The 13,800-nt window shown below is 44.8% G+C and overlaps 1 protein-coding gene across 2 annotated transcripts in view; it reads right to left on the reverse strand.

Moving 5' to 3' along the window:
* The window catches only part of MYO5B (myosin VB), a 377,457-nt gene that overhangs the window by 151,662 nt on the left and 211,995 nt on the right, over positions 1 to 13,800 (reverse strand). For both annotated transcript variants that reach the window (XM_065598729.1, XM_065598728.1), the window contains exons 8-10: positions 13,009 to 13,116; positions 9,465 to 9,574; positions 5,789 to 6,054 (exon numbers count right to left, since the gene is read on the reverse strand). In XM_065598729.1, the coding sequence (XP_065454801.1) occupies positions 5,789 to 6,054; positions 9,465 to 9,574; positions 13,009 to 13,116 (484 nt within the window). The remainder of the gene's footprint in view (positions 1 to 5,788; positions 6,055 to 9,464; positions 9,575 to 13,008; positions 13,117 to 13,800) is intronic.

The raw sequence follows: 13,800 nt of genomic DNA on the forward strand, positions 1-13,800 counted from the left end.
CCACTCCCAGACCCTCTCAGTTCCCCATCCTGCAGCTCTTATCCCCATTGTATTCAAATCATGCAGTTTCCTCCTCCACACTGCCTGGGTGCCAGCAGGGGAGACATTGAGAGCACAGGAGAGGCTCCCCTGGTCTTGCAGTTCAGGTGCCCAGACCTAGCCCACATTGCTGCAGACCAGAGATGCAATTACAGGGAAATCTGTTCAGTCAAGGCTGGAGCATGACCAGCATGGGCAGAATTTTTTAACATGGGCAAAACAACGAATTTCTCTTCAATTTTGTTCTCAGAAACGGTTGAATTGTTTTGGCTGAAATTTCAAAAAAAAAAAAAAAAATTCACCCTGAGGCAGACTCTGGCACAGAAAAGCTTAGCCCAGGTGGTTAAAGGACTGAAATCCAGGGCCTTATCATGGGCAATATTAGGCAACCTTAGTAACAGGCAGTGCTATCAGCCTCAGCTATAACATTGGATAATAAGTAAATCCTTCAAGGACACATTTTTGTTCCTTTACAAACAACATTTCAGTATCAAAAAATCATGGGTTCATGATAAAGGTACAAAGAGCAAACACCCATCTCCCATAGGGATAACGTCCAGGATTTGGCCGGACATCTTAAATATATTCCAAGATACAATGTAGTCTATAACTATATATACACCTTTTAGTACAATGTAACCTTAAGCAAGATTCAAGGTGATAAGAACCATATACGCTGTGTTATAATAATAATGTTGTGAATTCTTACCTTTTATATAGTACGTTTATCTTCAGAGACTTATGACTATTAGCTAAACAATCATCAACTCCCTGTGAGATAGGTCAGTATTATCTCTCATTTTACAGGTAGGGAAACTGATAGAGTTTAAGTTACTTGTTCAAGGCTCCATCAGGAGTCAGTGCTGGGAACTCCAAGTCCAGTCCTTAGCGCACCAGGCAATTCTGATTATAACACTGTTTTAGCAGGAGAGGAACTGCCATTTACTCTCTGGTGGGGTGCACAGCCTTACGCTGGTTTTCCCTGTGAACGTTTAAGGGCAGAACCCTATGCAATCATTTCTTAATGGAATCAGTAAAATAATCTCTTTCCTCTGCTGCTGGTGGGGCACCATGGGGAGCCTCATGCTCTGTAGGACTTTGGTTTCCACAGACATCCATTCAGAACCTTTCACTAGCACTGAATTCATACACTAATTCACTTTAAAAATGTTAATAAGTGCTAAGGCTAGCCTTTTCAAAGGGGTCTAAAAATCCCAGCCTAAAAGGTCCCAGGCCTGATTATGTGTGAGGGAGAATAAGGAAGCTGATTGCTAAGCTAACACACAGACAAGTCCTTTACCTTGCAACACCACTCTTTCAGAAGAAAGAGGTTATACAGAACTTACTAATGCCACAATCCCCACATTAAGCTAGATGAAATACTCACAAAAGCAAAGAAGGAGTTATGGAATGCCCATCTGGTAGAGGGGCATCGGAACTGGGGACAATTTTATTTTGTCTCAGCTCACACCATTGTACCCAGCTAATAACTTGCGCCAGCAGCATCTGCGCAATCTTGCAACCTTGTGCAAGACTGTGCCATCTTGGTTCAGTGTTTTAGGGGAAACACATTTTTGTGATCTTCAGCAGAAAGGTCTTGTGGTTGTGTCACGGTAATGGAGGTTTTCTTGTCTAACTTAATATTTCATGGGCATTACCCTCTAATCAACTTTTATTTACATTTCTGCAAGTGCTTGTCTGTCTCTTATTTTGATGTCAACTGACTGGTACACTTTCCTGGTACAGTCCGTATGGCTCCTTCAATAATAACATTTTTCTGACACATTACAGTCCACGGGGAATCTCTCTGGAATCAAGGCAACTTGGACAGGAAACAATATTTTGTTAAAAGCTCCTCTGACTTACACTCCTTTAGAACCACTCCTCAGCTGATGCTGTCTGCAGCTGGCAACTTTTTGGCCTCAAGGATTCTCTGGATCTTGTAGTATCCATGTGGGTCACCCTCGGTGCTAACAAATCCCCATGCCAACAGCCACACCACTTCAAACTGCTCTGTTGTCAGATCCCAAAGTAGGCAGGATCACACTGGCTCAGAATTTTGATGGGAGCCTTCCAGGATCATGAAGGTGCTGCAGGACGTGCTGATTCATAGACTCATAGACTCATAGACTTTAAGGTCAGAAGGGACCATTATGATCATCTGGTCTGACCCCCTGCATGCTGCAGGCCATAAAACCGTCCCTACCCCTTCCCTGGACTCTGCTGTTGGAGTCCCCAATCCTGTTTTTAGTGACTGCAATCGGCAGAGACCCTCCTGCTAGAGATCCCTGCCCCATGCTGCGGAGGAAGGCGAAAAACCTCCAGAGGCTCAGCCAATCTGCCCTGGAGGAAAATTCCTTCCCGACCCCAAATGTGGCGATCAGTAAGACCCCGAGCATATAGGCAAGAGTCTCCAGCCCGACCCCGTTAGCCATTATACTATTTACCCACCACTGCTTGGCTTTCCTTGACTACTATGTTTTACCATTAAACCATTCCCTCCATAAACTTATCTAACTTTATCTTAAAACCAGACAGGTCCGTCGCCCCCACCGTTTCCCTCGGTAGGCCGTTCCAATATTTCACCCCTCTGACGGTCAGAAACCTTCGTCTAATTTCAAGTCTGAACTTCCCCACGGCCAGTTTGTATCCATTCGTTCTGGTATCCACGTTAGTACTAAGCTGGAATAATTCTTCTCCCTCCCTTGTATTAATCCCTCTAATATATTTAAAGATAGCAATCATATCCCCTCTCAGCCTTCGCTTTGTCAGACTAAACAACCCAAGCTCCTCTAGTCTCCTTTCGTATGACAGCTTTTCCATTCCTCTGATAGTGAATGTGTAGGCAGCATCTCTTCCAGCACAGTCAGTACTTCACTGATGCTTCAGCATTGTGTTTTTGTGGGCTGGGGGGAGAGGAGGGCTTGGTGGCTGAGGGTAGGGGCTTTCTCTCAGATGGGATATTTAACAGACGTCCCAGTCATGAGAAAACAATGTTAAAAATCCCAAGGTGCTTTATGCAGAAGTGAGAATCCTGCCCCAATTCCATTAACTGAGTAGTGACTAGCATTGTGAGAGCTTTCTGTAAAGAACTCAAAATACGCTTAACTGGGGGTATCATTTTTGAGTTCTAAACTCATTAGAATTTGACAAGCCAAGTTTGTGACTGCGCCTGCCATCAGGTGGGTTTTTGCCTGGTGTTAGGCTTCTTTCTCTGTTGCTTGGCAGCTTGCCCTGCCCTTCCACTAATCACTTCATCACAAGAGACCCTGAGCTCTCTGTTATGTCTAACAGTTGTATGCAGGTGGGCCAGTGGCCGTCTACCTGGTCCATTCTTCCTGACGTCTTCAGGGTGGGGAGATGGCTGATTAGCTAGCTGTCGCCCCTTTCAGCTCTTACGGGGGTTGCTGGCAGTCCCATTGTTTCACCTCTTTTCCTTTAGCTGTAAGGATAGGGATGGAAATGGCCCGCTCTCCACTGGTCTGGATCTTCTGGGGACCTGGCAGGCTGCCCAGCTCTTGTTCTGCAGCAGTGATGTGGAAATAATCAAGCTCCTGCTCTAGCCACTCTGCTGCTGGCCCTTGAACGCAGGTGATGAAAGGTGGCACAGGCTGCACTGGGTTTAAAGGGAATCCCCATCCTCGTACATGAGCTTCTGGGCAAACCTGGCCTAAGTTCTAAGGCCAGGTTACCCAACCCGTGGGTCAGGACCCAAAATTGGGTTACCAGAATGTTTCAAAGGGTCATGTGGCAGCTCCTGTCCCACAGGGCTGGCTGGACTTGGCTCCCTGTTCCAGGCACTAGGGTCCCAGCACCTAGGGACCCAGCACCACTCAAGTTTGGCCCAGCCATCACGATGACAGTAGTCTGGGTAGGCCAAATTTGAGTGAATTGCATTGCAATGAGACAGGTCACAACTCCACTCACACAAATTTGGTCCAGTCATGGGGGCGGGGCCAAGCCCAAGGGACACTGCAACCCCATCTTGCTTCACAACACCCTTGTGACACAGGTATTACATTTCAGAGCTAAGCAAGCTGAGACACAGAGCAATTTAATTGAAGGTCACCCAGCAAGTCAACAGCAGAGCTAGGAAGAGAATCCAGCTCTTTGACCTCCCATCTTGTACCTTAGTCACAAGATCATCCTTTAGTCTAAGTCAGAGATCCTCAAACTGTGTGGCCCACCCCCATAGGTGGGTGCAGAGGAATGTTTGGGGGGACACAGCGGGGCCCAGGACAGCCCTCATGGAGGGAGAGGAGAAAGCGCAACCCAAGCCCCACCCAACCCCCAGCTCTGCTCCATCCCTGCTGCCAGCCATGGCCCCGGCTCCCAGCCCCAGCATGGCTCCACACCCAGACAGGGGCCCGGCTGCTGTCCCCCACCACAACCCGGCGGTGGCTCCATTCCTAGGGTTGCCAACTCTGACTGAAGCTATTTCAGGAGATTTTTTCCCCCAACATGATGTAATGTCATTTTCTTAAAATATCCTATTAAAGCCTCCCAGATTGCTTTCAATAGTCACTAGGAGATTGATGACATTTCCAGGAGACTCCAGGCCAATCCTGGACGGTTGGCAACCCTATCCATTCCCTGTCCCACCCCTGCCACCAGCCTCTGGTTGTGGCTCTGTTCCTGGCCCAGAGCCAAGATTGAGGCTGTGGGAGGGAGTGGAGTCACACCTGGCACCCGCCCACCTCCATGCCTGGCTGCACCTCTGCTCTCGCCCTCGCCATGGCTCTATCCCTGGCCCTGCTCCCGGCTCCAGACCCACCCCCAGCTGTGGCCCCAGCCTCAGCCCTCTTACTCCTGTGTGTCCCCTTCCCCTGGTCCCCTGTGCCATGTTCATGCTCCCAGCCCTGGGAGGGGGGCATGGACATGGGTGCAACCCTCAAAAGTTTGGGGACCATTGGTCTAAATGGAGGGCTGCTCTAATAGATAGTATATGCACTTTGGAATTCAGTGAAAGCAGTCAGGACTTTAATATACACAAAGCCCCTTCTCCCTCCTCCTTCACAAAAGCCTACTGGATAGAATAGAGATGGGCCCGGACCAAAGTCCAACATCCAAACAGACCCAAGTCTGCAAGAGCGGGGAGGGGGGGGTCTTTGAAATCTGAAGCAGGGTTCCAATTTTGTAATACAGACAACACATAATGCTCTGTACTTGTTCTCTTTCCACTGTACCAGCTTGTACCCTCATACTGTAAGCTCTCAGAGGCAAGGACTTTGTTACTTGTTTAGCACAGGTCACCAACTGTAGCACACCATGTCATCCTCCTAGGCGGAAGCCCACAGAAAGAACTCATGGTGTCTGTGCAGTAACAGCCCAATACACTGACAGGGTATTCTAAACAAGTCGTCATAATTCTACTTCACTATAAAGAGAGTTGCACTACGTCTGAGTTCCCTACAAGCCTGATCCATTGTCTTTATTGTTTTAGAGGGCTAAAGTAATAACGGCATGATCCTGCAAGGGGCTGGGCACTTTAGGGAAGGCAGAGGATGACACCAGTGCTCCTGGAGCTCAGCACTTTGCAGGATCAGGCTACAAGTTATCCTGCTCAATGCAACTTCTACCATTCAATGTATTGCAAATACAGTCACCCCTAGCAATCCATTCTGGAACAGATTTTGCATGGATCAGATTTCTAAAAACTCATGTTTAACTGAAGTGGAACATGGTAAGCTAAAGAAAGCAGAGCAACAGACTGGCAAATGAAAGCGGAAGAAACAGAGGCCTTTCCTACCCATAGATATCCAGAACCCCAATGAATGAGTGCTGCTTGACAGTGGTATGCAGGGCTTTGTTGATATGCTCCACAATCCAGTTAAACAGCTGGGCATATATATGCTTGGCCAGCGCATTCCTGGCATTCACGACTTGCTGCACAGACATGGGCTTGATGTACGTCTCAGCTGTTGTGACAAGCTTCCGATGGCACAGCCAGTGCTCCATCTGGCTGTGCTCCACTCCAAGCAATCTGCAAAAATTATTCAGGTGTTCATCCTGTTTCTAGGATATAAAGAGAAATATAAATTCAGCAGGAGCTCAACGAGCTGAGGCTGAGAGACAAGAAAACACCCACATATCTAAGCTACAGGGCTGCCTACGATTCTGATTGGAAAGTGTGGGGAGGAAAAAAAAAAAAACAGCTTTAGTCCTCAGGAATCAGGTCCATTTCTGAAACTGCTGCCTCACAGATACCATTTATAACAGAAGCGGTCTCACTGAGATTGGCAATACTAGAGTTATTGTGCAATTTAGGATTTTAACCAACCTCAGATTGGCTTCATGATGTTAATTTCCTACTTGGTCATTAACTGTGGATAACTAATTTGTAGGGACTATCTATTTATCATAGATTCAGAATGAGATAATCTCTTGAAATAATGTTAAGCACTGAAGAGATGAATGACCTGGTGGTAGATTCCTAGAGAGAAGTTTGATTCAGAATGAAATTTTAATTCTAGATTTCCAGGATCTGGATCAAAATACTGTAATGAAATCAGCAGTTGGTTTCTACCTTGTTTAACTGTGGTTGACAGAGATGACATAAAAATGAGAACTTTTAACTGAAGCTCTCTAGACTTTGGGAAGATACGTTAAATGAAGCCCAGCTCCACACAACGCTGTTCGTTTTGCAACCACAGAACCACACACTGTATGGCTTCTCTATGCCCTGGGCATCTTAATAAATAATAAATAAATAATAAATTAATGGAGATATCCCATCTCCTAGAACTGGAAGGGACCTTGAAAGTCCAGCCCCCTGCCTTCACTAGCAGGACCAAGTACTGATTTTGCCCCAGATCCCTAAGTGGCCCCCTCAAGGATTGAACTCACAACCCTGGGTTTAGCGGGCCAATGCTCAAACCACTGAGCTATCCCTCCCCCCTTAAGTGACACAACCTTAATAAAAAGGACAGGTTTCAGAGTAGCAGCCGTGTTAGTCTGTATCCGCAAAAAGAACAGGAGTACTTGTGGCACCTTAGAGACTAACAAATTTATTAGAGCATAAGCTTTCGTGGACTAAGGAGTAGAGTATCTACAATGGTTCAGTTTTGTTCCTTCTACAAAGCTCAAACTATGCAACACCTAACAGGTAACCAGCTCTCTAAGGACACTATCCTGCGAGTTGCTGAACAACCTCAACTCCCATTAAGTGATTGAGAGCCAAAACCAGGATGGCTGGCTCTGTTACTCTAGATGCACTTCCTTGTGTTATTACAAGCCCCTAAATATACCACCACTGCCAGACAGTACTTCAACTATTTGGCATTTTGAGGTGGGGGAGGGGACTTGGGGGCAGAACTCCCTGTCTGGAGATGCTGCTGCTGTTTCCTTCTACATCAAAGTAAAAACTTGGATTCCTTTTACCGTTAAGGGCTTGATCCAGAACCCATTGAAGTGAATGCAAAGACTCCAACATTTACTTCAATGGGCTTTGGATCAGGCTCTAAATCATTAGCTTGGCACTGCCAACTGTATTATTAAATTACAGCGTGCCTTTTGCAAAGCACTCTTGGGATTTCTTGGTATAATTAGGCCCCCAAAGTATATGAGATTAAGTGGTTGTTGTTGACCTATTTTCCAGTAGTTATTTTTTAAAAATGTAGTTAGTTAAGAGTCTTAAGTTCACATTTGTTTTTAGTGGCAGAAACCAACAAAGTCCTGGCCAGTTGCTGGGTTTCATACAGTACATGTGAGTGAGCCTGCAGGCACCTTCTTGTAAGAGTGGGAAATTGTTCAGTCTTTTGTTAACATTACATCATACTTCAAAATAAAGTAAAACAAAAATACCCAGCTAGATTTTGGGAGGGGGGTAAAATGCTTTTTTAAATCCTCTAGGATGCTTGTTGGCTCTCCCACATTTTTCTGATTGCTGATTAAAAGTAATAAACGCCGTCCTGGTTATTTCATGCAGTCACATTTAAACTTAATTAAATAATGCTAAATCCATTACAGAATTCAGCATTGTGGGAGCAGATTAGTTTTATGCGCCCAGATTGCCAAATATCTAAAACAAATTGCCCCCCCGTGTCCAACTAACTGCACACTGAGCATCTCCAGGGTAACACTAGCAATATGTGCAGAGCACATCCTTATATTTTAATTAAGAATAAGCTACCCAGTATGGGACATGGTGATAATTGGTAGGACAACAAGTATTTTTAGTATTTTAGTATTCTTTTAATAAAAATATGTGGTACATAGCCACCCTGTGTTGCTATCTATGTTGTACTCCTTTGCGTACTGGATGGCTACATTTCAATGACAAATATATGGGAGCGTCATTTCTCACAGCTCTGAACTCCAGCAACCAAAACCAGATAATTTAATTAGTTGCACAATAGGGCCATTTCTTTATTCCAGCATTTATACTTGTGCTGAGAGGCCAACATTTCCAAAAGTGATGAATTCTGGATCCAGTTGGAAATACGTTAAAGGGGCCTGAATTTAAGAGAGCAAATTCAGCCCTTTTAAAAGATATTTCAAGTTGGGCACCCAAAAAATAAATATATAAACAATAGCACCCATAATCACTACCATTTCTGAAAGCCTGTGCTGCAATATGCATCCCAAATCTAACCCAGGAACCAAAAAAAACCCAAAAACCCATAAGAACATGGGGAAATGGTTTAGGCCAGAGTTCTGACACATACTGAAAATTATTACAGTCTGAAAAGGTATAAAAAGATGCTCCCATTCCATTCTTCTTTAAATCCCCTTGGTATTTGAGAGACACCAGGACTGACCAAATTCTGCGCCTGGGGAAAATCCAAAACCAGCCATCTGAAGTCAGTGGAGTTACATTTACAGAGGAGGCACTAGCCCATTGTTTCGGATTCTTATTCACCAGCAGCTACTTTCAGCACTAGCATTGCCCCTAGGGTGCGTGTATTCCCAACCACTATTCTGCAGACAGCACTATTGAGTCTGATCCACTGGTTGCCTTTAAAGACTTGTCAATTTTACCTTGCGTAGGGGGTAAGGATCACAGTATTTGTACCTCTGTATTTGCAATACTCTCTCTGTTTCCCTAATATTTACTCCAGGGAATGCTGGAAACACTGAGGTAACATTAGATTTGTTAGCTAGGGCAATTGGTCAGTTTTTAAGGGTGACAACCATTGGACTTTAAAAACCCAGGAAGTAAGCAAACACAGTCATGTTGCTTTACAAGTGAAAACAAGTGAGATTGTCTCTTTCCATCTGGGAAATAATGCAAACACATCAGGGAAATAAGATTTATTGATAAGTTGCCTACAAAAGCAATAAAACACGAGAAAATAAATAGAAATTAAATTATTAACTAAACATATTTGATGGCATCCTTTGTAGCAAGAGACAGGCAATTTGGCTGGATTTATTAATACACAAAATTGCACACACAATATCTTCTGTGCCTGCTAAAAACTTACCGATATACTACAAGAGTCTCCATCTCGTTCTGCTTGAATTTCCAAGTTTCCTAGGTGCAGGATGGAAGCTATTATCTTAAAAATGCTCATCTGATGAGACTCTTTCACTCCTGAAAGAAACAATTGACATCCAATTTTCACAACATAAAAAGTGTTTTATTCTCTTTTAAAATATTTATATGGTTCGATTTCCTTTCCGGATGGATGATTTCAAAAACAGTCAGAATGCCCTCAATAAACAATCATCATTCAAGGTGACAGCTGAGATTGCAAGAGGAACGTCTCAGATGAACTGTTAAATCCTCACACCCTAAACAGTCATATCAAGGTGATTTTATTACAGATGGATCGGATACTATTTTAAACTTGCATGAAAGCTAAGAAACTAGGACGATCAGTTAAACTCATTTGGGATTTCAATTCAACCAACTGCAGAGGAGACTGTATAGGGGCTTGCTTTGTTTTTTAGAACACAAAAGGGAAAAACTGCTTACCTGTAATAATTGTAAGATCATACAAACAACTGTGGCGCACAAATTGCAGGCCAATACCAGTGAAACCAGGTTAAGCTATGCTACTGCTGTAAGCCAGTATTTAAAATTGTTACTGGGTATTAATAGTGCCAAGGAAGAGCACGTACTCAAATAGTCCCCATTGGAGTCACTGGGATCACTTGTACCAACGTGAGAGAGTTGTACAATAAAGCCCTTAACATCCGAGCTACACGGCTGACTGCCCAGTTTGCCCACTCCCACTTGCACCTGCAGTTTAACGTTTTTGGATGTGCAAAAAAATTCACATCCAAAACCGCATGCCAAAACAACTTGCAAGTGTGTGACAGAAGTACTTGTTAATGGCTTTCCATTGCTGGTGCAAGACTTTCCCTTCTCAAGTGTTTTCTGACAGATACTGGTTAGCTTCCCCAGCAGGAACATCACTCCCAGAAATCTGAAAATTGTTACTCTGCAAAATCTCACTTCAAATCTCAGCAGATTTCTGTTCCTCTTTAAATGTTCACTGCCTGCTCTGCACATCATGTTCTACAGGTTTATGACTTGCTCTGGATGTTCTCGGTCTGTCGAGCCTGCTTTTATATCTCCAGAGATTTTTTTTTTTTTTATCATCAACAGTGATGGAAAAATAATTTAGGGTTAACAAAAAGCAATACTACTTGGCTGCTCTATGGCACTGTTTATCAGAGGTAAATGTGGACAGGCTAAGGGATTTGCAAATGAGCGCAGGGAGTTTGCATCATGCATGGACGGCTGAGTGGAAGAAGGCATGGTGGTGATTTTATGAAAAGCTGACACATGCACATAGGCTTGGAGCACTAGTGGAGGGGAGGGGCTTGAGGAGACACAAAGCCCATGAAGGGATTCGAAGAGCATGCATGACATGATCAAACTGACAGATAAGAAAGGTGACTTTAGTCCACACAAAATGCAGACACTAAAGCAGGGGCAGTGTCTGTGGGCGGTCAGAGGAGGACATTGCAGTAGTCAAGGCGGTATGTTAGGAGGACTTGAACAAGAGATCTGGCTCTGGGGTGAAAGGAAAGAAGCATTCAGACCTTGACAGGGCCGGCTCTACTGTTTTTGCCGCCCCAAGCAGCGCGCCGAATTGCCGCTGCGGACCGCGGGGGCAGTCCGTGTGCCATTAGGGCGGCAGGCGCGTTTCCGTGGCGGCGGCAATTCGGCGGCAGCTTCAGCCGGAAGACAGAAGCTGCTGCCGAACTGCCGCCGCGGAAACGCGCGTGCCGCCTGAACGGCACTTGGACTGCCCCTGCCGTCCGCGGCGGCAATTCGGCGCGCTGTTTGGAGCGGCAAAAACACACGGACTGCCGCCCCTTGCAGATTGCCGCCCCAAGCACCTGCTTGGAAGGCTGGTGCCTGGAGCCAGCCCTAGACCGTGAACACGTTAAGAAAGGAGAAACACCAGGATTTGGATGCAGCCGGGCGGGGTGGGAGGGGGGGGCGGGCGGGGATGAGGGGCTGACGGGCCAGAAAGGGAGGAGACAAAAAGAATTCAGATTCACTAGCCTAAAAGATGGGGAGGATGGTGATGGATTTATAGCGGTAAAGGAGGGTGGAAAGCAGAGAAACCTTGTAAGTGAAAAATGAGAAGCTCAGATTTAGTCATGTTCAGTTTAAGATCCTGACAAGACATCCAAGAGTGGGATATCACAGAGCCAGGAAAAGACTTGGGATTGGACAGAAGGAGACAGATCAGTGGTGGAGAGAACTTTATGAGTCATCAGCATAGAGATGATCATTGAAACTCTGTAAGCAGTTGCAGCTGTCCAGAGACAGAAGTGAAAAGACTAGGAGGCACAGAGATGGAACCTGGGGACACCCTCAGGGGGCAACAGAGAAGAGGAGGAGGAGCCAGCAAAAACAGACACACAAAAGAGTTGGAGGGACAGGAGAACCACGAGAGGACAGTATCTCAAAAGCCTCGCCTGAGCAAGATGTGAAGAAGGAGAGGATAACTGACAGGCTCACAAGCAGCAGAGCCAAAGAGGATGAGGATAGAGCCCCTGAGATTGGACCAGGAGAAATGAAAGAGAAAAATATGTACATCTGAAATTTGAGTGTAATTCAGAGACTCTCAGCCTGGAAGGGTAAGTGAAGGACGCACCTGTAACAGTGCATATGGTAATCCCCTGTGATCGGTGCAGCCACAAGGTCAGCGACCCCTTGTCCCCCCCAGAGGCAGCACACACAGTGCTAAAAACTCCTCTTCCAAAACAGGAAGAAATAAAATGAAGTGCAGCGAGGAACGAAAAATTACATTTAAAAGATTAACTACAGTTAAAGAACGGGAATAAACCCCTGCAAATGTATAAGATTCTGAGAGAGCCAATTATTTCCTCTATTACAAATTATTTTCCTTATAAGTAGTCAGTACTGCAGTCAGGTCACCGAGGTGGCAGATTGCTGTACTGTACTCTAGAGGAACGCTGCATATGGTTATTAATACTGGGACATTCCGCCATTGGCTACATGTGCATGGCTTCCACTGACTACAAGGTGCACTGTGTATACACAGTGAAGAGTCCAATTTGGCCCATTATTTCTATTGCTCTGATACTTGGCAATGATAGTATGACGGTGTATGCAATGACACACATCACCCTGTGTTTAGCCAGGCTGAATAGGAACTAAGTTAGAAAGTAAAGATATTTTTGCACCTCCTGGAAACAGACTAACAGAAACAAAACTGAGACTAAATGAAAATGGCCATGTCGCTTTAAACCTAAAATGTTCCATTTGGGGTAATCTCTAGTCAGTCATTCTCCCAATTCCCCCCTCTGTTTCACTAGCTATTGATGTGAGTGTAAGAAACTTGGTGTCATCCTCCCACATTCCCTACCCAGAGAGCAAGGTAAAACCAAGTAGGTCAAAAAGAAAATGGATTTATGCCTCCGAGGGTTACATTATTACATTAGGGCTTATGCAAAGTATTGAAAGCCTTTGCAAGACACAGACATCCAAGTGTTCTACTAGGAAGCTTTCCAACTGGACCCTTTCAAATAATCCCTTACCAAGCAGGGTGAAAGCATGTCTGGTTTTGTCAAAATCATCAGCATCATCAACTCCATCAATAGTTGTGTCGCCTCCCATAGAAGTGTAGAAAAAGTCTTCAGCACATGCTAGGAGAAGAGCAAACACAGAATAAATGGAGGCACATCATCTGCTGCTTACATTTAGTTGTACTTACTTTAGAACACTCCCCATGTAGCTGCCCAGCCGCCCACCTTAGAAGGCAGATGGTCTCCTTAAAACAAAGTTCTGCTCTAAAAAGTGACTATGTAAAAATAGTCTGTGCACACAATCAGATCTGCTTGTTTTAGCAATAAAACCATTGTGCTTTCTATTCCAGATATTTCTGTAGTGCCAACTCGACAGAGAGGAGGAGCTGGATTCTGTTCTTTCTTGTAGATCAACAAAATTGTTCTCAAAGTTCCAAGTAGTTACACCTGTACAAATCCACAGTGGAAGTTACACACGTGTCACAGAAGGCTGAATTTTGGTCAGTAGAACATTTTTGCCAGAGACGGTCATGGAAGGAAAGACCCACTTTGACTCAGACCCCAAAGTTTATATGAGTTTGAGTATGTATGTCTGGCAGTTAGGGGGAAAAAAGTTTTTGCTTGTAAGCAAATTGCGTTTGATACAGAAATCAATGGGATCCAAACCTGGAACTCCGTGTTGCCCATTTTGAAGAGTTATTTTTCAGCATAAAACTAATTCCACTTTTATTGAAGTGTGAACAGTTTGGCACAATGTAGCGTGGATTTACTGTCTGTTCATGGGAGACAATATCAATTACATTG

The sequence above is a fragment of the Chrysemys picta genome, chromosome 6, assembly GCF_011386835.1.
Source record: "Chrysemys picta bellii isolate R12L10 chromosome 6, ASM1138683v2, whole genome shotgun sequence".
NCBI lineage: Eukaryota > Metazoa > Chordata > Testudines > Emydidae > Chrysemys > Chrysemys picta.